General features: G+C 45.1%; 1 protein-coding gene across 1 annotated transcript in view; it reads right to left on the bottom strand.

Moving 5' to 3' along the window:
- The window catches only part of Tmc2 (transmembrane channel like 2), a 51,494-nt gene extending 42,361 nt beyond the window's left edge, over window positions 1–9,133 (bottom strand). The window contains exons 1-2 of the mRNA XM_075963829.1: window positions 9,100–9,133; window positions 1,097–1,409 (exon numbers count right to left, since the gene is read on the bottom strand). Coding sequence (XP_075819944.1) covers window positions 1,097–1,409; window positions 9,100–9,133 — 347 coding nt within the window. The remainder of the gene's footprint in view (window positions 1–1,096; window positions 1,410–9,099) is intronic.
- Between the last annotated feature and the right edge of the window lie 15,003 nt (window positions 9,134–24,136).

Below are 24,136 nucleotides of genomic sequence, written 5' to 3'. Positions count from 1 at the left end.
AAGGTGTAGCTTAAAATGGTAGGGCATGTGCTTATAATGTGAAAGAACCTGGGTTCAATCCTCAGGCACAACAAACAAACAACCAAAAGGCATGGTGGCATGTGATTATAATCCCAGCACTGGGGAACCAAGACCTGTTAATCCTGTGCAGAAGCACAACCCCTGAACCAGACAAATGTGTTGTCAGCATGCGGTGTGTGCATCTGAGTGTGATGCACAGGAGGCCAGAAGGGAGCACTGGATCCCTGGAGCTGAAGTTAGAGGCTTTGGTGAACTGTCCAACATAGGTGCTGGCAACTGACCTTAGGCCCTCTGGAAGAGCAAGCAGTACGTGCTCTTAACCACTAAGCCACCTCTCCAGGGGCTGGAATGAAGATATTCTAAAGACACACTTGCGCCTTTCCCTTTGGTTATGATATTATTGAAACAATGGACCCCAGGAATTAGAATTTCCAAGGAATCTCATTCTGGGAGAAGCAAAAGACTGAATCCTGGTAGTGTCATAAGGGCTTCTTCAAATATCCCCAGAAGCGAGTAAATCATAGACTATCTCTAATGAGTGACAAAGAGAAGTCACCAAAAGCCACAGAATGGAAAGAACACGACCTATAGATTCCATCAGTTGCCTGTCTACTACCCATACACTAGCGAAACAAAGGACTCCAGGTCAATTACCCAAATGCCCATAGCCTAAGAGCTGGCAGAACTCTTGAAGATCCAGACGGTCATATTTCTAGAAGTGAGAAGGGTACATACACACAAAGGGTAGGAGTGTGCACGATCCCTGTACGACTTCCAAATCCAATGCCATTCATTGTTTTCAGCTGGAGTGATAGTGAGTCTCCAGCTGAAAGTCAGGAACCTTGAGCTGTTATCTCCACTCGCCCCGGGCCACCTCCCCACACCCAGAGATTCACTTACTACACGAGCTGCCTTAATGACCAGTGTATGGGGGCCGGTCTACATATGATGGCCTGGGAAAGTAGCAGCGAGGGCAGTAGCTACTTTTCCCCAATAGTGAAAACCACCCCGTGCCAGGGCACGGAAGAGGATAGCTGAGTAGAGGGAGATTGTCCCAGTGTGAGTTTCAACACACCTGGCTTTCCTCAGCTGCTTGTCTGCCTCCTTCCGCCGAGCCTCCCTCTCCTTCTTTGGAGGTGTTCTCCGATCCTTGAGGGAAGTCCTCTGGTCCTTCTTCCTCCCCTGGGAAGGTCTCTCCACCTTGACTGGTTTTTGTCCCCTAAGCCCCTTGTGACAGCTTCCATGTTCCACCTGCCTCTTCCGGGAAGACCCTGGCCTGGGGCTACCCTTATTCGGCTCCTTCCAGCTAGACTGGGCTTTTTGCCTGTCTTGGGGACGTGTAGCTGTGGAAGCTTGTTTCCTTGAGGGTCTCCTTGTTGACTTGTCACCTGCAAAAGCAGAAAATGGACAGTGGTGGCTCCACAAGACTCAGCCCATGAAAGCATCACTCCCTTGTAGGGGCTGGGCAACAAAAATCCAACGTGCTTCCTAGAGCCTACGAGCTCTGTTGAGCTCCGAGCATGATGCCCTCAAATATAGCACCTTGCTATATTGAGAGCTTTATGCTGAAGAAAATTGAGAAACCACAGATGATCATTCTCTTGACCTTCCCTCATATCCCCGGAGACGCACTCTGATAGAGAGGGGTTCCGTTCTACACACTATTAGGAAAAGAGAAGCTGAGCAGACAGAACTTCCTCATGGCTGACCAATATTAGCTCATGCTCTATTATTCTTCAACATAGTTCATAAAAGTACAATTCTCGGGGGATGGAGAGATGGCTCAGTGGTTAAGAGCACAAGCTGCTCTTCCAGGGCACCTGGGTTCAATTCCGGTACCCACAGGGCAGTTCACAACTGTCTGTAACTCCAGTTCCAGGAGATCTGACACCTTCACACCAATGCACGTAAAATAAAGTTTTAAAAAAGCCCAATTCTCCCTAGAGTTTTAGGTCTTCGTTTCTGAAACTCTTGGGTCTCATAAAACTTAAGTGGATTTGTACAGGTGTCTCTTCTTAATCTGTCTTGCTATAGAAATCTCAACCATGAACCTGTACATTCCACAACCCCAATGACCTATTATGGAAGCTCCTAATTTGAGAGAGTTACTGTCTTCCTCTAACCTGCTGGCTTCCCCCACATCTTACCTAAACCTTGAATATCCATCTATATTGGTGCCTTTCTTCCTCCTGTTTTGTGGTTCTTTGGATCAAAGTAGATTCATGTGCAGACTTTCAATTTTGTGGTGGTTTGAATGAGAACGGCCTCTGTCTTAGTTAAGGTTTCTATTGCAGTGAAGAGACACCATGACCACGGCCACAACCGATTAAATAAGTAAGTCCCAGATGCTCTTTAGAGCATAGGAGAACTTCCATGCAAGCCTTTGTCCTCCGATCTCAATTTTATGATAGAACAGGAGCTATTTCAATTTTTGTAAGGATTTACTTTTACTTTTATTTTGTGTGTGTGTGTGGGTGTGTCTCTCTGTGTGTATGCTTGTGGGTGTGTGTACCAGCCAGAGGCCAGCAAAGGGTGTTAAGATCCCCTGGCGCTGGAGTTACAGGTTCTTGTGATTCAAACAACATGGTTGCTAGGAACCAAATTTAGTTACTCTGCAAGACTGCAGTACTCTCAACCTCTGAACTGCTTCCCCAGCCCATTAAAATGGGCCTGGACATTCAGTCTGTGATCTCAGAACCTGGAAGGCAAAGACAGAGGGGTGAGAAGTTCAAGGTCAACCTCAGACACACACTGAATTCCAGACTGGTCTGGGGTACATAAAATCTTGTCTCAAAAAACAGGGCGGGAACATATCTGGAGAGAGAGGTCGATGGTTAAGAGCATATACTGCTATTGTAGGGGACCTAAGTGCATCTCCCAGTACCCATGTCAAGAGCCTAACAACTGTCTATAACTCCGGCTCCAGGGGATCAGACACCAACTTCAGGCTTCCACAGACACTTGCACTCACATGTACAGACACACAAGCAAACACACACACACACAGACACACAAGCAAACACACACACACAGACACACAAGCAAACACACACACACAGACACACAAGCAAACACACATACACACACAGACACACAAGTAAACACACACAGATGCACAAGCAAACACACACACACAGACACACAAGTAAACACACACACACATGTAAGTAAGCATATAATTTTTTCTTAAAGTTTATGTATTTATTATATATGCACATGCCTTAAGAAGGCACCAGATCTCATTATAGATGGCTGTGGGCCATCATATGGTTGCTGGGAATTGAACTCAGGACCTCTGGAAGAGCAGCCACTGCTCTTAACCTCCGAGTCATCTCTCCAGCTTCTATAAATTTAAATTTTTTAAAGAGTGGAAGCAAATCAGTGCTTGGCTACATAGAAAGACTGTCTCAAAAAGAAAATTGTATTTAGGAGGTTGGGAATGTAGTCAAGACATGAGCTTCTTGAGAGAGAGAAAAGCTGCATTCGAGTGTCTTTTCAATGTCTATATTTATGATCCCATGGCTCTTTGAGTTGTACCTTCAATGGGTATAATTTACAACAAGATTTAAACATTAAGCAAAGTTTAAAATTTAAGTGAAAACTAGGACTGGGGAGATGGCTTAGCAGTGAGGAGCACTGGCTGCTCATCTAGAGGACCTGCGTTCCATTCCCAGCACCCACATGGAGGATCACAAGTGTCTGTCACTCCAGTTCCAGGGGATCTGGTGCCCTCTTCTGGCTTCTGCAGGCACTGCACACATGTGGTGCACAGACTTACATGCGGGCAAGACGCTCATATGCATAAAATTTAAAAAATAAATAAAAATTTAAATGGAAGTAAAATGTTTAGTTTTTATAAAATTGTCAGTTCAGTCTAGAGTCTACACAATCTAGAGTCACCTAGGAAGTAGGAACCTAAATTGAGGGATTTCCCCAATCAAATTGGCTTGTTACCACGTCCGTGGGGACAGTCTTGATTATTTATTGACACTGTGGGGAACTATTCCTCAGGAAAATGGTCCTGGCCTATATAAAAACAAGCCAGCTAGAGGCCAGGCAAGAGAGCAAGCCAGCAAGCAGCACCCCTCATGGTTTCTGCTTCAGTTCCTGCCCTGAGTTCCTCCCTCAGTGATAGACTGTGACCTGGAAGTGGAAGCCAAGTGAATCTTTCCTTCTACAAGTTGCTTTCGGTTACGGTTCGGTGTTTATCATAGCAGCCGGAGAGCCAACAAGAACAAAACGTAAGCTGGGTTGCTGATTTCCTTAGCATGGTCTCATTTGGAAATGAAGTTGTAAAGTGGTCTTAGGGTGTGTATTTGAAGATGAGAGAGAGGGGCTAATGTTTAAATCTAACGTTACAAATATTCTTACCTTAAATAAACACCTTTTACTTATTTTCCTGTTTCAAACATCCTTGCTTGGGAGGGCTTTTGGAAACTGATCATTATTATCTCCGTGGATAATTTTGACCCTACCAGTGTGTTGTAGTTTCTTGCTGTTTAACCAGCATGCAATGGAAAACCTGATCTCAGGAGGAGGAGGAGGCTCTGTCCCTTCCCAATGTCCTCTCCATTTTCCTCATTTCCTCGTTACCTCAACACTTTCATGAGGTTTCCCGCCAGGAACCCTAGCAGTTCACACTGAAGACTGGAGCCTCCGTTAGGGAGGGAGGAACCAGTACATTTTGAAGCATGCTCAGAACATTATGCTGTCTGTCTGGGCTAGTTTTATATCAACTTGATACAAGCTAGAGTAATCTTAAAGGAGGAACCCTCAATTGAGAAAAATACCTCCATAAGATCCAGCTGTACCCCGTTTTCTTAATTAGTGATTGATGGTGGACCTAGCCTATTGGGGGTGGTGCCATCCCTGCCCTGGAGAGGATAAACAAGCCATAAGGAACAAACCAGTAGGCAGTACCACTCCGTGGCCTCTGCATCAGCTCCTGCCTCTGGGTTTCAGCCCTGCTTGAGTTTCTGTCCTGACTTCCTCCCGTGTGGAAGGATAAGCCAAATCAGTCCCCCCAAGTTGGTTCAGGTCACGGTGTCTCATCACAGCGGTAGTAACCCTAACTAAGGCACTGCCCTTACCACATGCAGCCCTTAACAGGGCCATTTGTTAGAATGAAACTAACGGCCCCAAGGTCAAAGAAGTGTCTGACTCCATCTGCTTCCAGCCTTTCTGTCTCTCTTAAGGGTGAAAGAGATTTGCTGTATGTGAAGGCCACACACCTAGTGGCCCAAGTTCACTACAAGATTGAGACATAATGATGGGGTGCTATTAAGTGAGAAGAAAAGATGAGCTGTCAAGCTATGTGGAGAGGGTGTTGGGAGACCTCGAGGGCACATTTCTAAGTGAGAGTTGGCCCCCGTGAAAACTTCATTCTGTCCGATTGCAGCTTTGCGATGCTCTAGGAAAGCAGAAGGATGCCAGGACTGAGTGGGAGGAGGAGACTGACTAGGTGGGCCACAGGGCATTTGGGAACATGCAGTTCTGTACAATATTGTGACAGTATACGTTAATAAGGATGCTGTAATCACTGTGCGGTGGGGACCCACAGTTGTGAGCCTGTTCCACCTCCATCTTGACTGGAGGTCAGAGAGTTTGAGCTTATGTTTGCTCTCTCAAAGATGTTGACAATAAGCGTGGCTACAAACGAGAGATTCTGATCGAGGGTGTGGTTAATTAGTATTTTGGATATAGAGGTGGATCCGATCCACCTGGACCAAAGGTTGGAGAATTCAAGTGTATTCCTTATATCATATTAATGAAGTCTGTTGCCTCCCCCATTCCCCTTTTGGGGTGGAATGTATAAGCAGGTGGAAAATAAACGAGGAGGATTCAGTATTTACCAAATGTCCCTCCCAATGCCCTTCTGTGTTTCTGTCTCTTGTTTCTCTTATAGCTTTGTTCTTTTTGCTTAATTCTAAATCTCATGTTCCTACCCTAGAACGTATGAGCTTTATTTATTTATTTTTTATTTTATTTTATTTTTGTTGAAGCTGGTCTTTGACAGATGGCAGTCCAATGTGGCACCTCGACATTATGCATTTTCAAAACCATAGAAGAAACAACAGAAAGAATGAATCCTAGTGTTGATCCTGAACTTTGAAAAGAATGTATCAATATTGGTCATAACATGCAGTGAACTAGTGCAAGATAAAGGAAAGTAATTTATGCCAAGTTTTTCTATAAGTCTAAAATTTCTGTAAAAGAAAACCATAATATAGGGGTTAGAGAGATAATAGAGGGGTTAGAGATGGTTAAAGTCACTGGCTGCTCTTCCAGAGGACTGGGTTCAATTCCCCACAACCATCTGTAACTCCAGTTCCAGGGAATCTGGTGCCCGTTTCTGGCCTCTGTGAGCACCAAGCATGCATGGGAGAGGTGGGGTTAGGGAGGAAATAAGAGGAGGGACAATTAACAAACACTAAAGGCCTTTTGAGCTATTGGCCAAAAGGGTACCATGGAACCTCCCAAACATTACAGGCTATTGGTTGCTCCCCACAACCTGATGGTAAGGCCCTGAAGACAACCCTTACTTACGTCGTTCGACACAGAGAAGTGGAGCTGGTGCCTAACTGGAAGCCACAGCCCTACTGAATAGAGTTCACGGTAACGTAAAGAACTTTTGCCCTGCCAGAGGTGAAAGGTTATCATCAAATCTCCCAGATACAAACCCTGTGACCTACAACAGCAACCTTCCTGTAAGATATGTTGGTGCAATAGTGGCACGAATGTTATGGAAACAATTAACCACTTTTAAAAACTGTATTTAAGGCCCATTGCATGAGGTGGAACACATACCTAACACTGCTAAAGTGGCCGAGAACCTGAGGTTAGATAGGTCATGGCTAAATGCTATTATTCTGATAAAATAACAATAATATGACTCCTAGTGACATCGCTACACCCAGAGATTAATGCGTTACTTAGCCCACATCAGAGAAGATTCTTGTTTTGGTAGATGGGGGTCAACACAGAGACCAACTTCTGGACAATGTGCAGACAGTGAGAGCATTGGAGCACTCAGTCCTAAATGGAATGCCTTCATCAAATCCCTCCTCTCAATGCTAAGGGATCAATGAGGAAGAGGAGCCAGGGGGATGGAGAATTCCGAGGAAACAGTGTCTTCTAAGCAAAACATGTTCTTCTAGGCACATTTGAACTCAAAGAGACAATGGCAGCACACACAAGAGCTGCCAGGGGTCAAGATGGACAGGGTCCAAGAATTGAGAGGGGAAGTGGACATGAGGTCTCACTCCCTAACTAAGAAGCTATTTGCAACTGATACCTGCTGGGAAAGGGAAAATTAGTTTTCTCTGGTGGAGTGTCAGTGAGTGTATCAACCACACTCCATGTTCAGGAGTAGTTGGCAAAAATGAACTCCATGTTTTTTAGTTTTGTTTTTGCATATGGATTTATTTCATTTCATTTTGTTTTGTTTTGGCATTTTCTGTCTTATTGGTCTTCTGCTTGTTATGATTTTCATTTTGTGAATTTTTTTAAGAGAAAGATTGGGAAAGGAAAAACAGCAAGTTGGGTGGGTAGGGAGATGGAGTATCTGAGAGGAGTTGGGGGAGGGGAAATGATCAAGATAATAGTGTATGAAAAACTCAAATTAAGAAAGATTAAGGGAGATTATGGAATTGGCTTATAACACAAAAATAAATGATTTTACAAATTAAGTATTTCAAAATATTCCTAAGGAGCTGGGCCTGGTGGCACATGGCTGTAATCCGGTCACTTGGGAAGCAATCACATGCACAAGGAAACCAGGAAGTGCCAGTGGCACGCAGGACGTTAGCATTTGTTAACACAGTCTTCTGTGTGTAGGGTGTGTTTAAATAATAGGAGAAGTTGGAGTCATGGCAATGGAGGAGAATCTCACTCTTTGTAGCTTCTAGGGCCTCTTCAGCTTCTCCTGTCTCCTAGGGACTGACTGGCTTCCTCACAGGCTCACAGAAATGCTGTAATCACATTCCCAGGGGGATCTGCTTGAGCCCCAGATACAAAAAGACTGCTCAGAGATGAGAGGGTGCCCTTTGGTGGGAAGGAGGCCTTTGGGTATGGGTTTGGGCTGTACCACCTGCTGAGTGCTGCCAGAGTCCCTGGCTTAAAGGCTATTCATAGCCTACCTAGGCAAAGCTCAGAGTGTCTCTAACTCTGGGAGTGTCCCTGTTGCAGCAGGGACTCAGCAGCAGACCACCTCTGCTTGGCCTAAGGCCTCTTCCACAGTTAAACCAACTGCTCTCCAGGAAAGACTCAAGGCTTGTTATTGAGCAAGGAAAGAGGGAACAAGGGGTGGGGGTGGGGAGAGGAAGGAGAATGTGGGATGGTTGAAGTTTAGGGCTAACATGAGCCTGGCACACTACCCAGCACCCAGCACCCAGCACCCTCCACACCGCCTCACCCCTCCATCCTCATCCTCCATGCAGGAGAGTTGCACCCTTCACACCGCCTCACCCCTCCATCCTCATCCTCCATGCAGGAGAGTTGCTCTGAGGACTTTCTCACTTCACCATGTGCCCAAGGCCAGGAGAAGGCAAATGGTCGCGCTCTGGAAAGTCTCCTGGCAGCAGCCCGTTTCACCGTGAGAGCTGCGGACTGGAACGGGGCTCTGGTTACTCTATTCAAAAAGCTCCAAGTCCAACATTTCCCTAATTCCTTGGAAAAGTCATAAGTTTAGAACTCTCTCCTATCTCCCTCTGAACAACAGACAGAAAGACAGACATGGTGAATGAGAATTGTTGCGGAGAGACATCTGTAAATGGTGAGCTCCTAAGATCATACAGATGGGTGGCCAGTTCCAGAAAGTTCATTAACGTGGGCTCTGCATGACTCTCTGCACAGGTCATTTTCAGCTCCTCTAGGAGCTCTGCAAGGAAGTGACAACGACCCTCATGCCACTGGTGGGTAGGAAGGGGCTAAGTAGCCACCCCGAGGTTGCTCAGCTCAAGCTGCAGGACCTGAACTCAAATGCAGGGCCTTCCCAGGTCTCCTGAGACGGCTCCCCCTATACCCGCTGTGCCAAGAGACCTGGTAGGTAGGACCCTTGGTATCCAGACGAGGACTCACCTTCCTCCTCCAGGCTCTTTAACTGGTGGCTCATGGTCATCAGAATATCAAGGTCCTCACACTGGCTCACATCTTCATGTCCCTCCAGCCTAGAGTGCTCGCATGATCACTGGCCTCTCTTCCTGGGACTGGCAGCAGTTGGAACATCTCTGAGATGAAGGTAGAGGTAGTTTTCGTGGGGGAGAAAGATGGGGAAGGGAGCAATGAGCTTTCAGCCCGTCAATCCATCCACACATTCCTCTGCTCTGGTTTCTCTGCCAAGGAGCAGCGTGGCCTCACGTTTCAGGCATCACTTATACATGAGGGCCCTGGAGGGGTAGGACCTGCAGGCTCATCTCCTGACAACGATACTGCTTGCATCCAGCCAGGGAAGGTGTGAGCTGTATCGCATGGCTCTTTCCCAGTGTCTTAAGTCCCTGATTGGGACAAAGGTATAAGTTATCGTCTGGGCTTCTGTTTAAAATGCAAATTACGAAAAGTGGACAAGTGGATCTCTTTGCTGCCCGCCCCCCTTGCAGTGCTCAGCATCAATCCAAGAGCTGTATGCATGCTAGGCAAGTGTTTCTGGGTGCTGGAATCTATGCTATTGACCTGAGCCAACATCAGTGACTGTCCCCACTGAAGCCACCTGCTTATTCATTCAGCAGCTTTCTCTAGTTTTGCTGGCCTTTAGGGAACATTCATTTGGCTGCTTTGAAAACCATTGTTATCATGTAAGAGCAAGGCTGAAGAACCAGAATGGTACCAAGGTTCTTGTTGGTATCAACTGATATCGGAATTTAGAGAGTATCCCTAGAGGGATTCCAGGTTCTTCTAATCCCTTAGCAAGGAATTGGCCAGAGATACGGAGTTGCAGCAGAAGCAATATTAGGAAAACATGCACTTCCAAGGGAGGAATCTGGCTGGGCCAGGGAGGCTCAGCAGCTCAACAGTGCTGCAGAGCTTGCATTTTCTGTTACCTTAGTGTGGGCTTTTGGGATCATTGGCATAGGAAAGCTTTTTCCTACATGTTCTGTTACATGCAGTCCTATATACAACTTCCTGTCTCCTCAGCATTCTCTATCTCTATCCAGTGGTATCACGGTGGGCCACAGGCTACCCTTAGACACTCTGGAGAGCCTCTGTGCCCATGCCAGAAGTGTGAGCTGGTTTCAGACAGCTGCATAGGGATGGTTTCCAGTCTTTGATTTGTGCTAACTTGCTCTGCACTTCCTGTTTACTCAGGTAATAGTATATCCTACTGGGGTCTTTGATGAAGTTGAAGACTAGATAAGTAGAGATAGAGTTTTCCTTAGTCGTGATCCTGATAGAAAGTAAATTAGGTACAAAGCTCTGGACTCATCAAGAGAGGATAGTTAATGGAGTATTTTCTCCCAATTTGCCAAATGGACTGGACAGTGTGAATGCAATTCTTACTTGATATTATTCTTGTTGTTTATAGTTTTATTACGTTAGAGTTAAAACCTTTCCTTTTTATTTAGACAGAAGGGGGAAATGTGTGGAATATTCCTTTACATAGTGAAGATATGTTAATGTGATTAGTTTAATGAGAAGCTCAATGGCCAATAGCTAGGCAGGATTTGGGGGTAGAGAGAAAACTGGAAAGAAGAAGGTGGCGATGTCAGCCAGACACAGAGAAAGCATGACATGTAAGAGATGAGTTAACAAGCCACGAGCCATGTGACCAGCACATAAATTGATAGAAATGGGTTAATTTCAATTATGAGAACTAGTTTTTTAAAAAAGCCTAAGCTATCTATCAGCTGAGCTTCATATTTAATAAGAAGTTTTCATCCAGGTATTTGGGAGCCGGCAGGCAGGACAGATAAAGACTTCATACACTGCCACTTTGCTGATCTATAGGTTTTTTGTGGGGATTTGGAATCTCATATTTATAGAAGTGTATCATCTGGAAATAGGAATATTTTGACTTTGACTTCTTTTTTATTTGTTATCTCTTTTTATTTACATCTCTTTTCTTATTGCTGCCTAAGCACTATAGTAGATAGAAATGGAGAGTGGGACCCTTCTCTTACTCTTGATCTTGGCGGGAATGCTTTGTGTTTTTATCCATTTAGCATGTGTGTTGTGAGATATTTGATCACACTGTATGAAGATGTGTCTGTGTTTTACCTCATCTGCCTAAGGCACCTTCTGATTGGTTTAATAAAGAGCTGGAACTCGGAAGAATCTGAGAAGCAGAAGATTCACCGGTCAGAAGTGGAGGAAGTCGGATGTATGGTACTGAGGGGAGGTAACGAGCCACATGACAGAATGTAAATTAATATAAATGGGTGGATTTAAGTTTTAAGAGTTAGTTGGGAACAATCCTAAAGTCAAGATTTCATAATTTTAAAGAGCTGGAAATCCAAAGAAAGACCTGTTGGCCATGGGTTTTTCTCATACAGTCTTTATCATGTTGAGGTACATTTCCTCATTGCCATACATTGCCAGTATCTTCAGAGCTTTTATTAAGGGATGTTGGATTTTTGTGAAAGGCCTTTTGTACATTATTGAGTTTATCATATGATTTTGGTCCTTGATTCCATTTATAGCACACAGACCAGACTGGCCTTGAACTTACAGAGATCTGCCTGCCTCTGCCTCCCAAGTGGTAGCATTAAAGCCTGTGGATCAGTCTTGTTTTTGTATAGCTCTGTTACCTTATTTATCTTATATTGGTTTAACTTCGGCAAATCAAATGCATCTAGATTTTATTCCCATTTAGTGAAATAAGTTTTTAAGATATGTCCTTGGGATTTGCTATCTATTTCCTCCCTTTTCTTTCTAATTTTATTAAAAGTCATCTCTCTTTTTCTTAGTTTGGTCAGGGATTTATCAATCTTTATCTTTTTAAAGAACCAACTTTTTATTTCATTGTCTTTTTGTTTCTAACTTATTAATTTCTGCCTTGATCTTAATTGTGCTTTTTTTTATATCTATTGCTTTTGTGTTTGGCTTGTTTCTGTTTATCCAAGGTCCTAAAGTACATCATTAAACTATTTGTTTGAGATCTGATCTTGTTTTTCATGTAGGCACTTGTAGATATAAACATCTCTCTTAGAACAGCTTTCATTTTGACCCATATTTTTGGTGTTCTATGTGTTCATTTTCTGTCTTGCATTTATTTATTTATTTAAAGATGTCTTGCTGTGCTGGGTGGTGGTGGCGCATGCCTATAATCCCAGCACTCGGGAGGCAGAGGCAGGCGGATCTCTGGGAGTTCGAGGCCAGCCTGGTCTACAAGAGCTAGTTCTGGGACGGGCACCAAAGCTACAGAGAAACCCTGTCTCGAAAAATCAAAAAAAAAAAAAAGATGTCTCGCTGTGTAGCCTTGGCTGGTGGCCTACAACTCAATATGTAGATGAGGCCTTGAATAGAGATCCACCTACCTCTGCCTCTCGAGAGCTAGAATTAAAGGCATGCACCACCATACCCAGGCCATTTTTATCAATCCTAGGAAAATTTAATTTTTCTTCTTGATTTATTCATTGATGCATTAATCATTCAGTAGCGTGTTGTTTAATCTTCATGAGTTTGTTTATTTCTGTAGTTTCTCTAGCTGCTCATTTTTAGCTTGATTCTATTGTACTCAGAATGGCGAAAGTTATTTTAAGTTTCCTGTACTCGTTGAAACTAATATAGTGTCTGCTTTAGAGAAAGTTCTATGGACTTCTGAGAAAAATGCGTGTTCTGCGATGTTTGGGTGGAATGTTCTGAAGATGTCTGTTAAGTTCATTTTTTTTTTCTAGCAGTATATGTTTCATGAAATTGGGTGTGCTTGTGTTTGGTGCATATATGTTTAGAATTGTAATGCCAGATTTTTCCATTAATCAGTGTGATGTTTTAAATAGGAATGCCCTCTATAGATTTATGTATCTGAATCTTTGGTCACTACAGAGTGGTACTATTAGGAGGTGTGGCCTTGTTGGGGTAGGTGTTGCATTGTTGGAGGAAGTGTGTTACTAGGGGTGGGCTTTGAAGTCTCAAAGCTCAAGCCAGGTCTAGTGTGTCTGAGTCTCTTCCTTCCTTTTGGTTGGGGAACTGAGACCATTCATATTCAGGTTTTTTGGTGTGTGTGTGTGTGTGTGTGTGTGTGTGTGACTGTGAAGGCCAGAGGCATCAGATTCCCCTGGAGTCAGAATTACAGGTGGCTAGGAACAGCCCAGCACGGGTGCTGGAAATCAAACTCAGGCCCTCTGCCAGAACAGTATGTGCTCGTAATCACAAGTGATCTCTCCAGCCCCCTCGCCTTAAATGAAATTTTTGTAGTGTTGGTATTTTCCTAATCGTTATGTTTAACAACTGTTCAATTATCATGTTTTTCCCCCCAGAGTTTCTTTGATATGTTAATTGCTCTCTTCAGTCTGAAGAATGGCTTATCCTCTAGAGATAGAGCTGGCCTAGTGATCATAACTGCCTTTAGCCGGCTTTTCTCATGAAATGTTTTTTTTTTCTCCCCGTGAGTTATGACAGAGTTTTGATGGGTGTTGTGTATAGTAATCTGCTTAACAACAGGCAACTGTGGTCTTCTGTTTTGTTTTTTAGGTTCTCTCTCTCTCTCTCTCTCTCTCTCTCTCTCTCTCTCTCTCTCTCTCTGTGTGTGTGTGTGTGTGTGTGTGTGTCTGCGTGTGTGTGTACAGACTGCAGTGTTCACAGAGGCCAGGAGAGGGTATCAGATCTCCTGGAGCTCTGGAATCTGGCTGGGAATCACCGCAAGTGGGTATCGGAGACTGAACTCTGGTCCTCTGCAGGAGCACCGTGCTCTCTTAACCATTGATCACAGCCTGGATCACTTTTCTGAGGACTGTTCTCCAACAGAGTCTAGTTCAGGCCCTGGCTCTGACTGGTTCTGGCTCCAGCTCCTAATCCAGATGTGGCTTGGTTTGGCATCTGGAAGCACCTCTGGAAGAGGCTTCCTTCCTTCCAGAGTGAGCTTCAGGCAAACTGCTGCAAGGGAGTGGTCGAGTCAGCCTGCTGTTCTTCAGCTTAGCTGACCTGGGCTCTGCCAGCTGCACCGTTCAGAGAGGATAAACGTGAGCAGCCTTTGCAGGGTTCTCAGCGCTGGTGTGTGGAGAAGCGACAGTTGTTAGGTATTGCCCGGTGGCTCCTCATCCAGGCTCCAGATTCTCTTTCAGTTGAGTTTGATCCTGAAGGTCTTGTGTTCGAAGAGAGGCTCTTTTCAGCAGTTTCCGCTGTACACAGCAGCAGGGCTGATGTGTGTGAGGAGAAGCCCTTCCCACTGTACAGCATTCATTGTTGAGGCTTTGTTCATCCAGGAATTGATTTTTCATGGCTTCATGCTGTTTCCCTGTGAAAATCTCACCTGACTTAATAAATCCATTTACAGACCTTTTCCTTTGCAGGAAAAGGAAACATCGCATACTCTCTGAACTGTTTTTGTTTTGTTTTTGTAAGGCTTCTAACATGTGGTCTCACCCCTTCTGTCTCTGGGGCAGCATCTCGCTGTGTAGTCCTGGGTGACCTGGAGCTTGCTGTGTTGGCCAGCTTCTGTACTGCAAAGGAAACCATTAATCTACTAAGGAGGCAGCCTGCAAAATGGGAAACAAATCTTTAGCCAGCTGTACATCTGACAGAGGATTATTAGTGTCTAGAATATAGCAAGAACTTAAAATTAACCATCAAAACCAACACAAACAAAACCTAACCCAATTAAAAAATGGGTTGGGGGACTATACAGAGAGCTTTAAGAAGAAGAAATAAAAATGGCCGAGGGGAAAATGCTCCTCCCAGATGCCATAGGTTGCCAAAGAAAACGCCGAGGGCCAGGTTTGGGGTACCTCTCTACATGATGTTGGTCAGAGGGGTCTCTTGCTCTTTGCATGGCCACAGGACATGGAGAAGTCAAGCTGGTACTGATCTGGAAGCTTCCATCCTGCTGGCCAGTCCTCAGAGTGCTGGGAGATGCTCTCCAAACTGCTGGGGGAAAAATGTTATTGACAGTCTTATCAAGCTACGAACCCTGTGGGCTACAATAATGACCAACTAACCTGGCAAAGTATGCCATGGGAAAAATGATGACATTAATGTTATGGGGGTTATCAATTGTTTTAGGATTATAAGGCTTACTCCACAGGAATAGACTCATGCCAGATATTGTAGATCTGCCCAAGAATTTGGTTCTGGGGAGCTCATAGGCCCAGCAGTGAATCTGCCACTATTGCTTTGCTACATGAACATAATAAGAAGTTATACACACATTATGCATACAGCTCTCAGTCCTCATTAGAGAAACGTCTTTGTGTAGTAGACGGCAATTAATACAGAGATACAAACTGGTCACAGTGAAGAAAATAAGGGTTTGTGGAATGCTCCGCCATAAACAGCACATCTCTGTCACATTCTCTCCGCACCAAAGTTTGTGGAATGTAATGAAGGAGGGGGCAGAAAGAAAGATGAAAAGAGCCAGGACACAGGGAAGGTTGTGACCAAATAGTGTCTCCTGGACGTGACAGGACTCTTGCACGCATGAGCTCACAGCACCTGTGGTGACAGCTGGTAGCCACTATGGGAGGGAAAGTCAGTTTTCTTTAAGGTGTGGCCCTAGGTGTGCTGGCAATGCTCTAGGGGATGACGCTATTCCCAAGTACATGTGGACAGCACAAGTAGACTCAGTAGGTTCTTAGCTAGTTCCAGGACAGACTCCAAAGCTACAGAGAAACCCTGTCTCAAAACAAACAAACAAAAAACAAATTAAATTGGTCAGGGGCTAATCCTGGAGAAGTTGAAGGTGGAAGAGAGAGTGAAGAATAAATGCAACCAAAATGCATTATTCAAATATGAAATTCTCAAAGACTAAATGCAAACATTATGTTAAAAAGACTAGTCAACTGTAATTCTCCCTAAATGCACCAAGATAGAGTAGCTGTAACATTCTTCATGGTTACACAACCACAATAGAGGTGTCTTTAACCCTTTGTTTCTTGGGTGCCCCTCACAGCTAGTTTCCAACACAATTCTAGCTTCCTTGCCAATACTGGCAGATGCCCAAATAGTTCATCAGAACCCCAAATTTTCTCAAAGAGCTTTCCAACTGCTCAAGCCTGTCACATAAATTAGTGGTCACCCAGATGTTTCAAAAAAGGAACCCTGGACAAGGCTAGTCACACAAATGGCGGTTGGCCAAAGGGCTTAATAGAACCCAAACAACTCAAAAGACACCAAACCGGACAAGGAAAGGGAAGAACAATCCTGAGGTGCCCTGACTGACCAAGCATCAGACTTCAGGGTCTACAGAGGCCAGGCACTCATTCCTCTGCACCACTGAAAAGAGATGAAGGCTGAAATGGAGAGGAAAGATGCTTCAATGACCTTGGAAAGATGCTTCAATGACCTTGGAAGCTGTGTGGGTCAGTTCCATCTTCTTTCTCCATCTGGGGAGACTCCATTCAGGGCTGACTTGCTGAAAGTAGTCCAGAGTGCAAATGTCTTTTTTGTGGTTTGATGATCCAAAGCTGTTGTGCGTGTTTAGGGAGGGATGTGTGTGCATGTGTGCTTGCAGTTAGTGTGTGTGGTGTATAAACACGCTTGTGAGCCTCTGTGCATGGTGCCCTGCTCTCTCTCCAGTGCTCTTATCTAGGGAGAAATCTCTCCAGCCCAACATTCCAAAATTACTGTTGGGAATTTTAGGGTCGAAGATCACAGGCTCTGGCAATCCCAGTAAGCTAAGCGTGGTTATTCATGCCCAGTACACCAGTTACAAAGATGCTATTACTGAAAAGCTGAGACATACCTATTCAATGTGGTCACAGTGGGAAGAAGAACAAAAAAGGGGTCCAGTGAGCCCCTAAATATATCTAACACTAAATATATATTAAGCACTAACATAATGTTTAGGTATAAATAGAGGGCTAGAGATGTCCAGAGCCAAGCGGTTCTGATCCAGGTGTAGTCCGGCTCACCACTGACTCCTCGTTGTTTCGCTTTGTTCTGTCCCATGTAGTGGTCGGAGGAGTGGTTGGAATTGTGTCAATCTTCTGATGGAGAGGAGGTAAGGTCCTCCTCTGGCTGGCGCTCGGTTTTAGCTTTCCCCTGCTTCAAGCATGAGATTCCTGGGGAGGAATTAATTCTCTGGAGAGCATTGTTTCATTAGTCTGAGAATACACATGCCTCCCTTTAAAGTCTTTCTCTGGTCAGAATTGTTATTTACACCTCATCGAGTTTTGCTATTTAATTTTTGGTGATTTCAGCATGAATTAATTGTAAGTTCTTGAGTTCACACAGTTGCAAGTAAGGAAAAAATAATCCCACTCGAGAAGCACAAATCAAAATAAGCTACCACGAAGACATCCCTTTCATCCTTTCAGGAAGCTTCCTTCGTCCTCCCCACCCCTCTTAACCTAAAGCTTTAGTGAATTAATATTTGACTTATGCTGATTGCAAATCCAACTTTATAGGAATAAACATCGCCATGGTAAGTAATCCGACTGGAGGGGTCTCCTCTCTGGTGTGTTATCAGAGCTAAGGACAATGAGTTCCATACTAGCTTCTTTCATAGTATGATCCGAGGAAGCCGAATGCCCAAGAAAAGCAACCACGATAACAATGTGCATTAGCTGAATGTTTCAGGTGTCACAAAACCCTTTATCAGCTGAAGCTTCTTGCATTGTCTTGTTAGTTTATCTCTCCAATTAAAAGTGTATATATATAATTAGCCGTGGGTGTCTGCTTACTAAACATCCACTCACGGAACCTTGTAAAGCAGCACAGCCGAGGGATCCGATTGCACGCAGGTAACGCTGTCCCCGGACAACACGATCCCGTGCTATCGCGAGGTTGTTGCCCTGCGTCTGCTAACCCCCACCAGAGCTCATCGCTAGGTGCTTTGCGGTGTGTCAGAGGGAGAGAAAGGCCAGGGAAACCTGCCTGAAAGCAGCACGCACTCGCATATTTTGGGGTGTGAAGGTGAACAGGTTCTGAGGCTTGTTGGAGTAGTGTTGGTCTCTTAGTCTTTCTCGATTAGCCCTGAAGGTGGGGAACAAGAATCCTGGTAGAGACTTGTGGGGTGGTCGCTGCCATTTTCTGGCTCTTAAAACGTTAAACACACACCAAGAATCTGAACCTGGGAATCATACAGAGTTCCCAAACTAGGAGACAGACGTCACCTGGTAAAAGCTAAGCAAACCAAGAGGCAAAGTTTTACAAAACTCACAATGAAACTCATGACCAGGTGACAAGTATGGATCATGTTTGTTTGTTACTTATTTTTACTTCTTGTGTATAGGAATTTGCCTGCCTGTAAAGCCGTACACCATGCACTTGCAGTGCCTTTAGCGGCCAGAAGAGGGCATCATATGCCCCGGAGCTAGAGTTGCAGACGGTTGTGAGCTGCCATATCGGAATTGAACAAAGACAGGCTTGTAATGGTATAGAAATAATATGCCTTCCCAGCGCGGAGTCATTCTGCACAGAGACCGGTGAAGGAAAAGCTCTTTCACAGTGTTTGTCCTGCTCAGGCTATAGTGCTATAGAGGAGTCAGCCTTGACTGGAAGATTTACCAACTCATGTACACCTCGGGCTTGTGCTGTTCGCATATGCTGTCAGCCTTCAATCTCCTCTTCAGGACCCGGCCCCAGCTTACACGCTGAACAACTTAACCAGACAGGAGACAGCAAGTTTGGCCACTTGGGCAGACGGGAGATTTACACAGCAAAGTCAGTGCTAGGGTTACTTCTTAAGTACACCAGTGTTGTTCTTTTCAAATAGGGGTCAGCTTGCCCGTTTGACAGGATTATACTTTTCTGAAGAGGACTGGAGACTTTATGGCAGCCCAAGACTTAACATTGACGGTAACCCTGCGCTGCCCCTTTCAGCTGCCTGCTAGAGGCATGTTCTTTGGGGTTGGACCCAGCGGCTGCTGAGTCTGGTGAACAAACATTTATATTGCAATAGCATAAATTTCACTCCAGCAGGCCTGGTTAGGACACTACTTCCTGCTGGGGTGTTTTGGCTTTGGCAGTCCTCAAGGGGAGGGGACTCATTTCTTATTGAGCATCTCATAGTCCAGGGACAGTCAGGATATTTGTCCTTTTTGAAACTTGACCTGATCCTGGGTTCCTGGGAGGGAGGTTGGCCTTCCCTCACAAAGGAGAGAGGGACACCCTACTTCCAGTGGTCACCTACTTTGCAGGTAAGATCCCAGGGGAGGACCATATCCCTGTGGCACTCCTAAATGCAATGTCCTGATGAGCCAGGATGACAGCAGAAAGTATCCTTTTCCCTAAGACTAACTTAGTTTCTTTCTTACTTTTCCCTCTTCCTTCCTTCCATCCGTCTGTCCGTCCTTCCTTCCTTCCTTCCTTCCTTCCTTCCTTCCTTCCTTCCTTCCTTCCTTCCTTCCTTCCTTTTGTAGATTTCTTTAGTGTTCTTCCTGCACATGTCCTTGCACACCAGAAGAGGGCGCCAGACCTCATTACAGGTGGTTGTGAGCCACCGTGTGGTTGAACTCAGGACCTCTGAAAGAGCAGCCAGTGCTCTTAACCTCTGAGCCATCTCTCCAGCCCTAACTTAGTTTCTTTAAACTGAAATTCTTTTGACATTTCTAATATTTTTCATCAGTGTCAAATAGGCAAAACAAAACAAAATATCATCCCTACCATTTTGAAAATCTTCTTTAAAATCTTGGAGCATATATATATATATATATATATATATATATATATATATATATATATATATATATATTTGTGTGTGTTATATATGTGTCTACATAATATGTAAATTTATATATAATAAATAATTTGACTAGACAAAATAATATTTTGTCATTTCATGTATGAAATACTTTGCATCCGAGAACAAGTTTATTTTTTATTTTTTTAGCCTTTTTTCTTTGATAGCTTCTTTTTTATTTTTTAATATTTATTTGTTTATTTATTATGCATACAATATTCTGCCTGCAGGTCAGAAGAGGGCACCAGACCCCATTACAGATGGTTGTAAGCCATCATGTGGTTGCTGGGAACTGAACTCAGGACCTTTGGAAGAGCAGACAATGCTCTTAACCTCTGAGCCATCTCCCCAGCTCCCCCAAGAACGAGTTTATGATCATTAGTATTATCTCCAATTTTTTTAAAATTTCAATTTATTCTTTATGTATGGGTATTTTGCCTGCATGTATGTTTATGAAAAACATGTATGCTTGGTACCCATGGAGGCCTGAGGAGAGTGTCAAATCCCTTGGACTGAAGTTCTCTTCTTAAACTCTGTGGGGTCTGGTGGTAGGGATTTAACATAGGCTGTCAGGTTTGGTACAAGTGCCTTTAACTACTGAACCATCTCATTGGCCCTATCAGAACTTCTTGCTCCCTCCCAACAGTGCCCACTGACCCCTCCCCAGCCTTCTCTCCATCTCACAGTGCCATTGACCCCTCCCCAGCCTTCTCCCCATCTCACAGTGCCACTGACCCCTCCCCAGCCTTCTCCCCATCTCACAGTGCCACTGACCCCTCCCCAGCCTTCTCCCCATCTCACAGTGCCCACTGACCCCTCCCCAGCCTTCTCTCCATCTCACAGTGCCCACTGACCCCTCCCCAGCCTTCTCCCCATCTCACAGTGCCCACTGACCCCTCCCCAGCCTTCTCCCCATCTCACAGTGCCCACTGACCCCTCCCCAGCCTTCTCCCCATCTCAGTGCCCACTGACCCCTCCCCAGCCTTCTCCCCATCTCAGTGCCCACTGACCCCCAGCCTTCTCCCCATCTCAGTGCCCACTGACTCCCCCAGCCTTCTCTCCATCTCACAGTGCCCACTGACCCCTCCCCAGCCGTCTCCCCATCTCACAGTGCCCACTGACCCCTCCCCAGCCTTCTCCCCATCTCAGTGCCCACTGACCCCCAGCCTTCTCTCCATCTCACAGTGCCCACTGACCCCTCCCCAGCCGTCTCCCCATCTCACAGTGCCCACTGACCCCTCCCCAGCCGTCTCCCCATCTCACAGTGCCCACTGACCCCTCCCCAGCCTTCTCCCCATCTCACAGTGCCCACTGACCCCTCCCCAGCCTTCTCCCCATCTCAGTGCCCACTGACCCCCAGCCTTCTCTCCATCTCACAGTGCCCACTGACCCCTCCCCAGCCGTCTCCCCATCTCACAGTGCCCACTGACCCCTCCCCAGCCTTCTCCCCATCTCACAGTGCCCACTGACCCCTCCCCAGCCTTCTCTCCATCTCACAGTGCCCACTGACCCCCAGCCTTCTCTCCATCTCACAGTGCCCACTGACCCCTCCCCAGCCGTCTCCCCATCTCACAGTGCCCACTGACCCCTCCCCAGCCTTCTCCCCATCTCAGTGCCCACTGACCCCTCCCCAGCCTTCTCTCCATCTCACAGTGCCCACTGACCCCTCCCCAGCCGTCTCCCCATCTCACAGTGCCCACTGACCCCTCCCCAGCCTTCTCCCCATCTCACAGTGCCCACTGACCCCTCCCCAGCCGTCTCTCCATCTCACAGTGCCCACTGACCCCTCCCCAGCCTTCTCCCCATCTCACAGTGCCCACTGACCCCCTCCATCTCAGTGCCCACTGACCCCCAGCCTTCTCCCCATCTCAGTGCCCACTGACCCCCAGCCTTCTCCCCATCTCAGTGTCCACTGACCCCCAGCCTTCTCCCCATCTCACAGTGCCCACTGACTCCCCCAGCCTTCTCCCCATCTCACAGTGCCCACTGACCTCCCCAGCCTTCTCTCTTCATACATTTTTAAAAATTAGTTTCTTTCTAGAAGAGTTGGTAAATGACTCTTAGGAAGCCGAGAGACTCTCGTTGCTAATCACTACCATTCATTACTAAGGGTCCTATTATCATTTTATATGTCCTTCAGATATGCATGAAGTATACAAGTGATTAACTCCATATTCTCATTTTGTATATAGACCCGTGTCTTGCTCGTGAATTTTGATACAGAAATTGAAAGAACAGCTAAATATGAATTGCTCTTTCATTAAAGAGAAGTTCCAGACAGGTTGAAACACGAGAGTCTAGAATTCTTAACAAAGAAACAAACTAAACAAAACCCCCTAATTTCTAGAGTGTCATCTACTAGTATTCTTGAAAAGGTAAGGCATCTTTGCTTTGAGTGTTGGGGCACATTTAAGGACTGGCAAGGTCTGCGAAGCCTGGCTATGACAGGTTACACTCTGGTACACACTCATGCAGACCACAGTCCGGCTCCCAAGTTACCCCAGCAGATGCTCATTCTAGTAGTCATGGTTTGTATCCTTTCTCCACTTTCTACTTTGGGAATTTTAGTGCCACTTAAAGGAGACATTGTTGTTCTTTTTATAAGCTAGGGTAAAGTAGAGGGCTGAACTTTAAGCCTAGTAAGCAGTCACCAGTAGAGGCTTACTTGATTTTTGAGGTGTGTGTGTGTGTTTTGCTTTGTTTGTCTTGCTTTGAGACAGGTGCCTGTATGACCCCGGCTGGTTTCCAGCTCTATGTGTACCCGCCTCACTGTCTGAGTGCTAGGATTATATTGTATGTTACCATGTCCCGTTTATATGGTGCTGGAGACTGAACCCGGAGTTTCATGTGTGCTATCCAAGTACTCTACCAAACATGATATATTCCTAGCACCAGTACTTGTTTTCTTTCTTTCCTTTTTTTTTTTTTTTTTTTTTTGGTTTTTTGAGACAGGGTTTCTCTGTGGTTTTGGAGCCTGTCCTGGAACTAGCTCTTGTAGACCAGGCTGGTCTCGAACTCACAGAGATCCGCCTGCCTCTGCCTCCCGAGTGCTGGGATTAAAGGCGTGCGCCACCACCAACCGGCAGTTTTCTTAACAAAACTTTTGAAATGGAGAAGTGGTTTGGAGAAAGAGTAAGTAATAAGGCCAAGAATTCAGTTAAATTTAGTATAGCTGCTGGGGAGCAATTAAGCAAGTGGTTTTATATAAAAGACCAAAAGTTAGAGAAAAACAAAAAAAAAAAGGTTAGAGGAATTAATTAGAAAGTCCTGGGCATGTAGGCAATAATTAAAAGTCCTGGAATTAAATGAGATTGATTCATTCAACAAACATTTATTGAGGCCCTTATGCTAAGCAGTGATCTAAGTAAAAAATGCTATACTGTTTATTACATTCTAATGGGGTAATACAATAACTTAAATATATATACAGTAATCATCTCTTAGCTCAGTTTCAGTTATCTTTGGTCTATCAGTCTGAAAATATTAAATGAACATTCCAGAAACAAGCAATTAATGATCTAAGTCGTGCATATTCCGAGTAGCATGAGGAAATACCATGTTTTTGCCTTAACCACAAATCGTCCCCTTGTGTAGGTGTCCGCACTGTGTATGCTACCCACTCAGTAGTCATAGGGATCATCAGGTTAGCCGACCTACATCACAGTGCTTGTGTTCCGGAAGTCCTTGTTTTGCTTAGTCCTAAAGCACTTGATTAACGATGCTGGCAATCACAGGTACTAAAATATGCCTTCTTTAAGTGAAAGAGTCAAAGTTTACCATTAAGACATACGTAGAAAAAAATATAGCATATATAGTTTTGGTACTGTGACTTAAGGGAACTAAAGTTTAGCTTGTCAGATAGTAATCAATATTAAAGATAAAAAAAGCAAGCAAAAATCTAGGCATGAGGTGCCCGGGAAGGTTGCAATTTATTTTATTATTATTATTTTTTTTTAACGTAAGAAAGGATGGTCAGGGAAGTCCTCACCAGACTAGTGTTCTTGTAGTCTAAACCATGAAGGTAGGGGCGTGACATGAACTTATTCCTGAGGGTCTAGCGCTTCTGATGAGACAAAAGCAAGCGCAAAGCTGCAGAGGAAGAACATTCCAAGCCGTAAGAGAAAAGCAAGAACAGTGGCTTCCTGGAGTGAGTTCAGGAGAGTGTTGGGTAAGAACTGAGGTAGAAGGGGCGTTTCGGGGCAGCGGCTTGAGAAACAAGCCACCCCAGTGGAGACTAAGCTGGGAAGGTGTTTGTCCAATGAGGACCAAAGGCTTTCAAGGGCGGTCAGTTTGACGTTTGCTACCTCACACCGTGGTGCACGCCCGCACCTGTGGTAAGGACGC

This window comes from Microtus pennsylvanicus, chromosome 2 (assembly GCF_037038515.1).
Source record: "Microtus pennsylvanicus isolate mMicPen1 chromosome 2, mMicPen1.hap1, whole genome shotgun sequence".
NCBI classification, from domain to species: domain Eukaryota; kingdom Metazoa; phylum Chordata; class Mammalia; order Rodentia; family Cricetidae; genus Microtus; species Microtus pennsylvanicus.
Note: the sequence above shows the minus strand (reverse complement) of the source record. Positions and strands in the feature narration are given on the sequence as shown.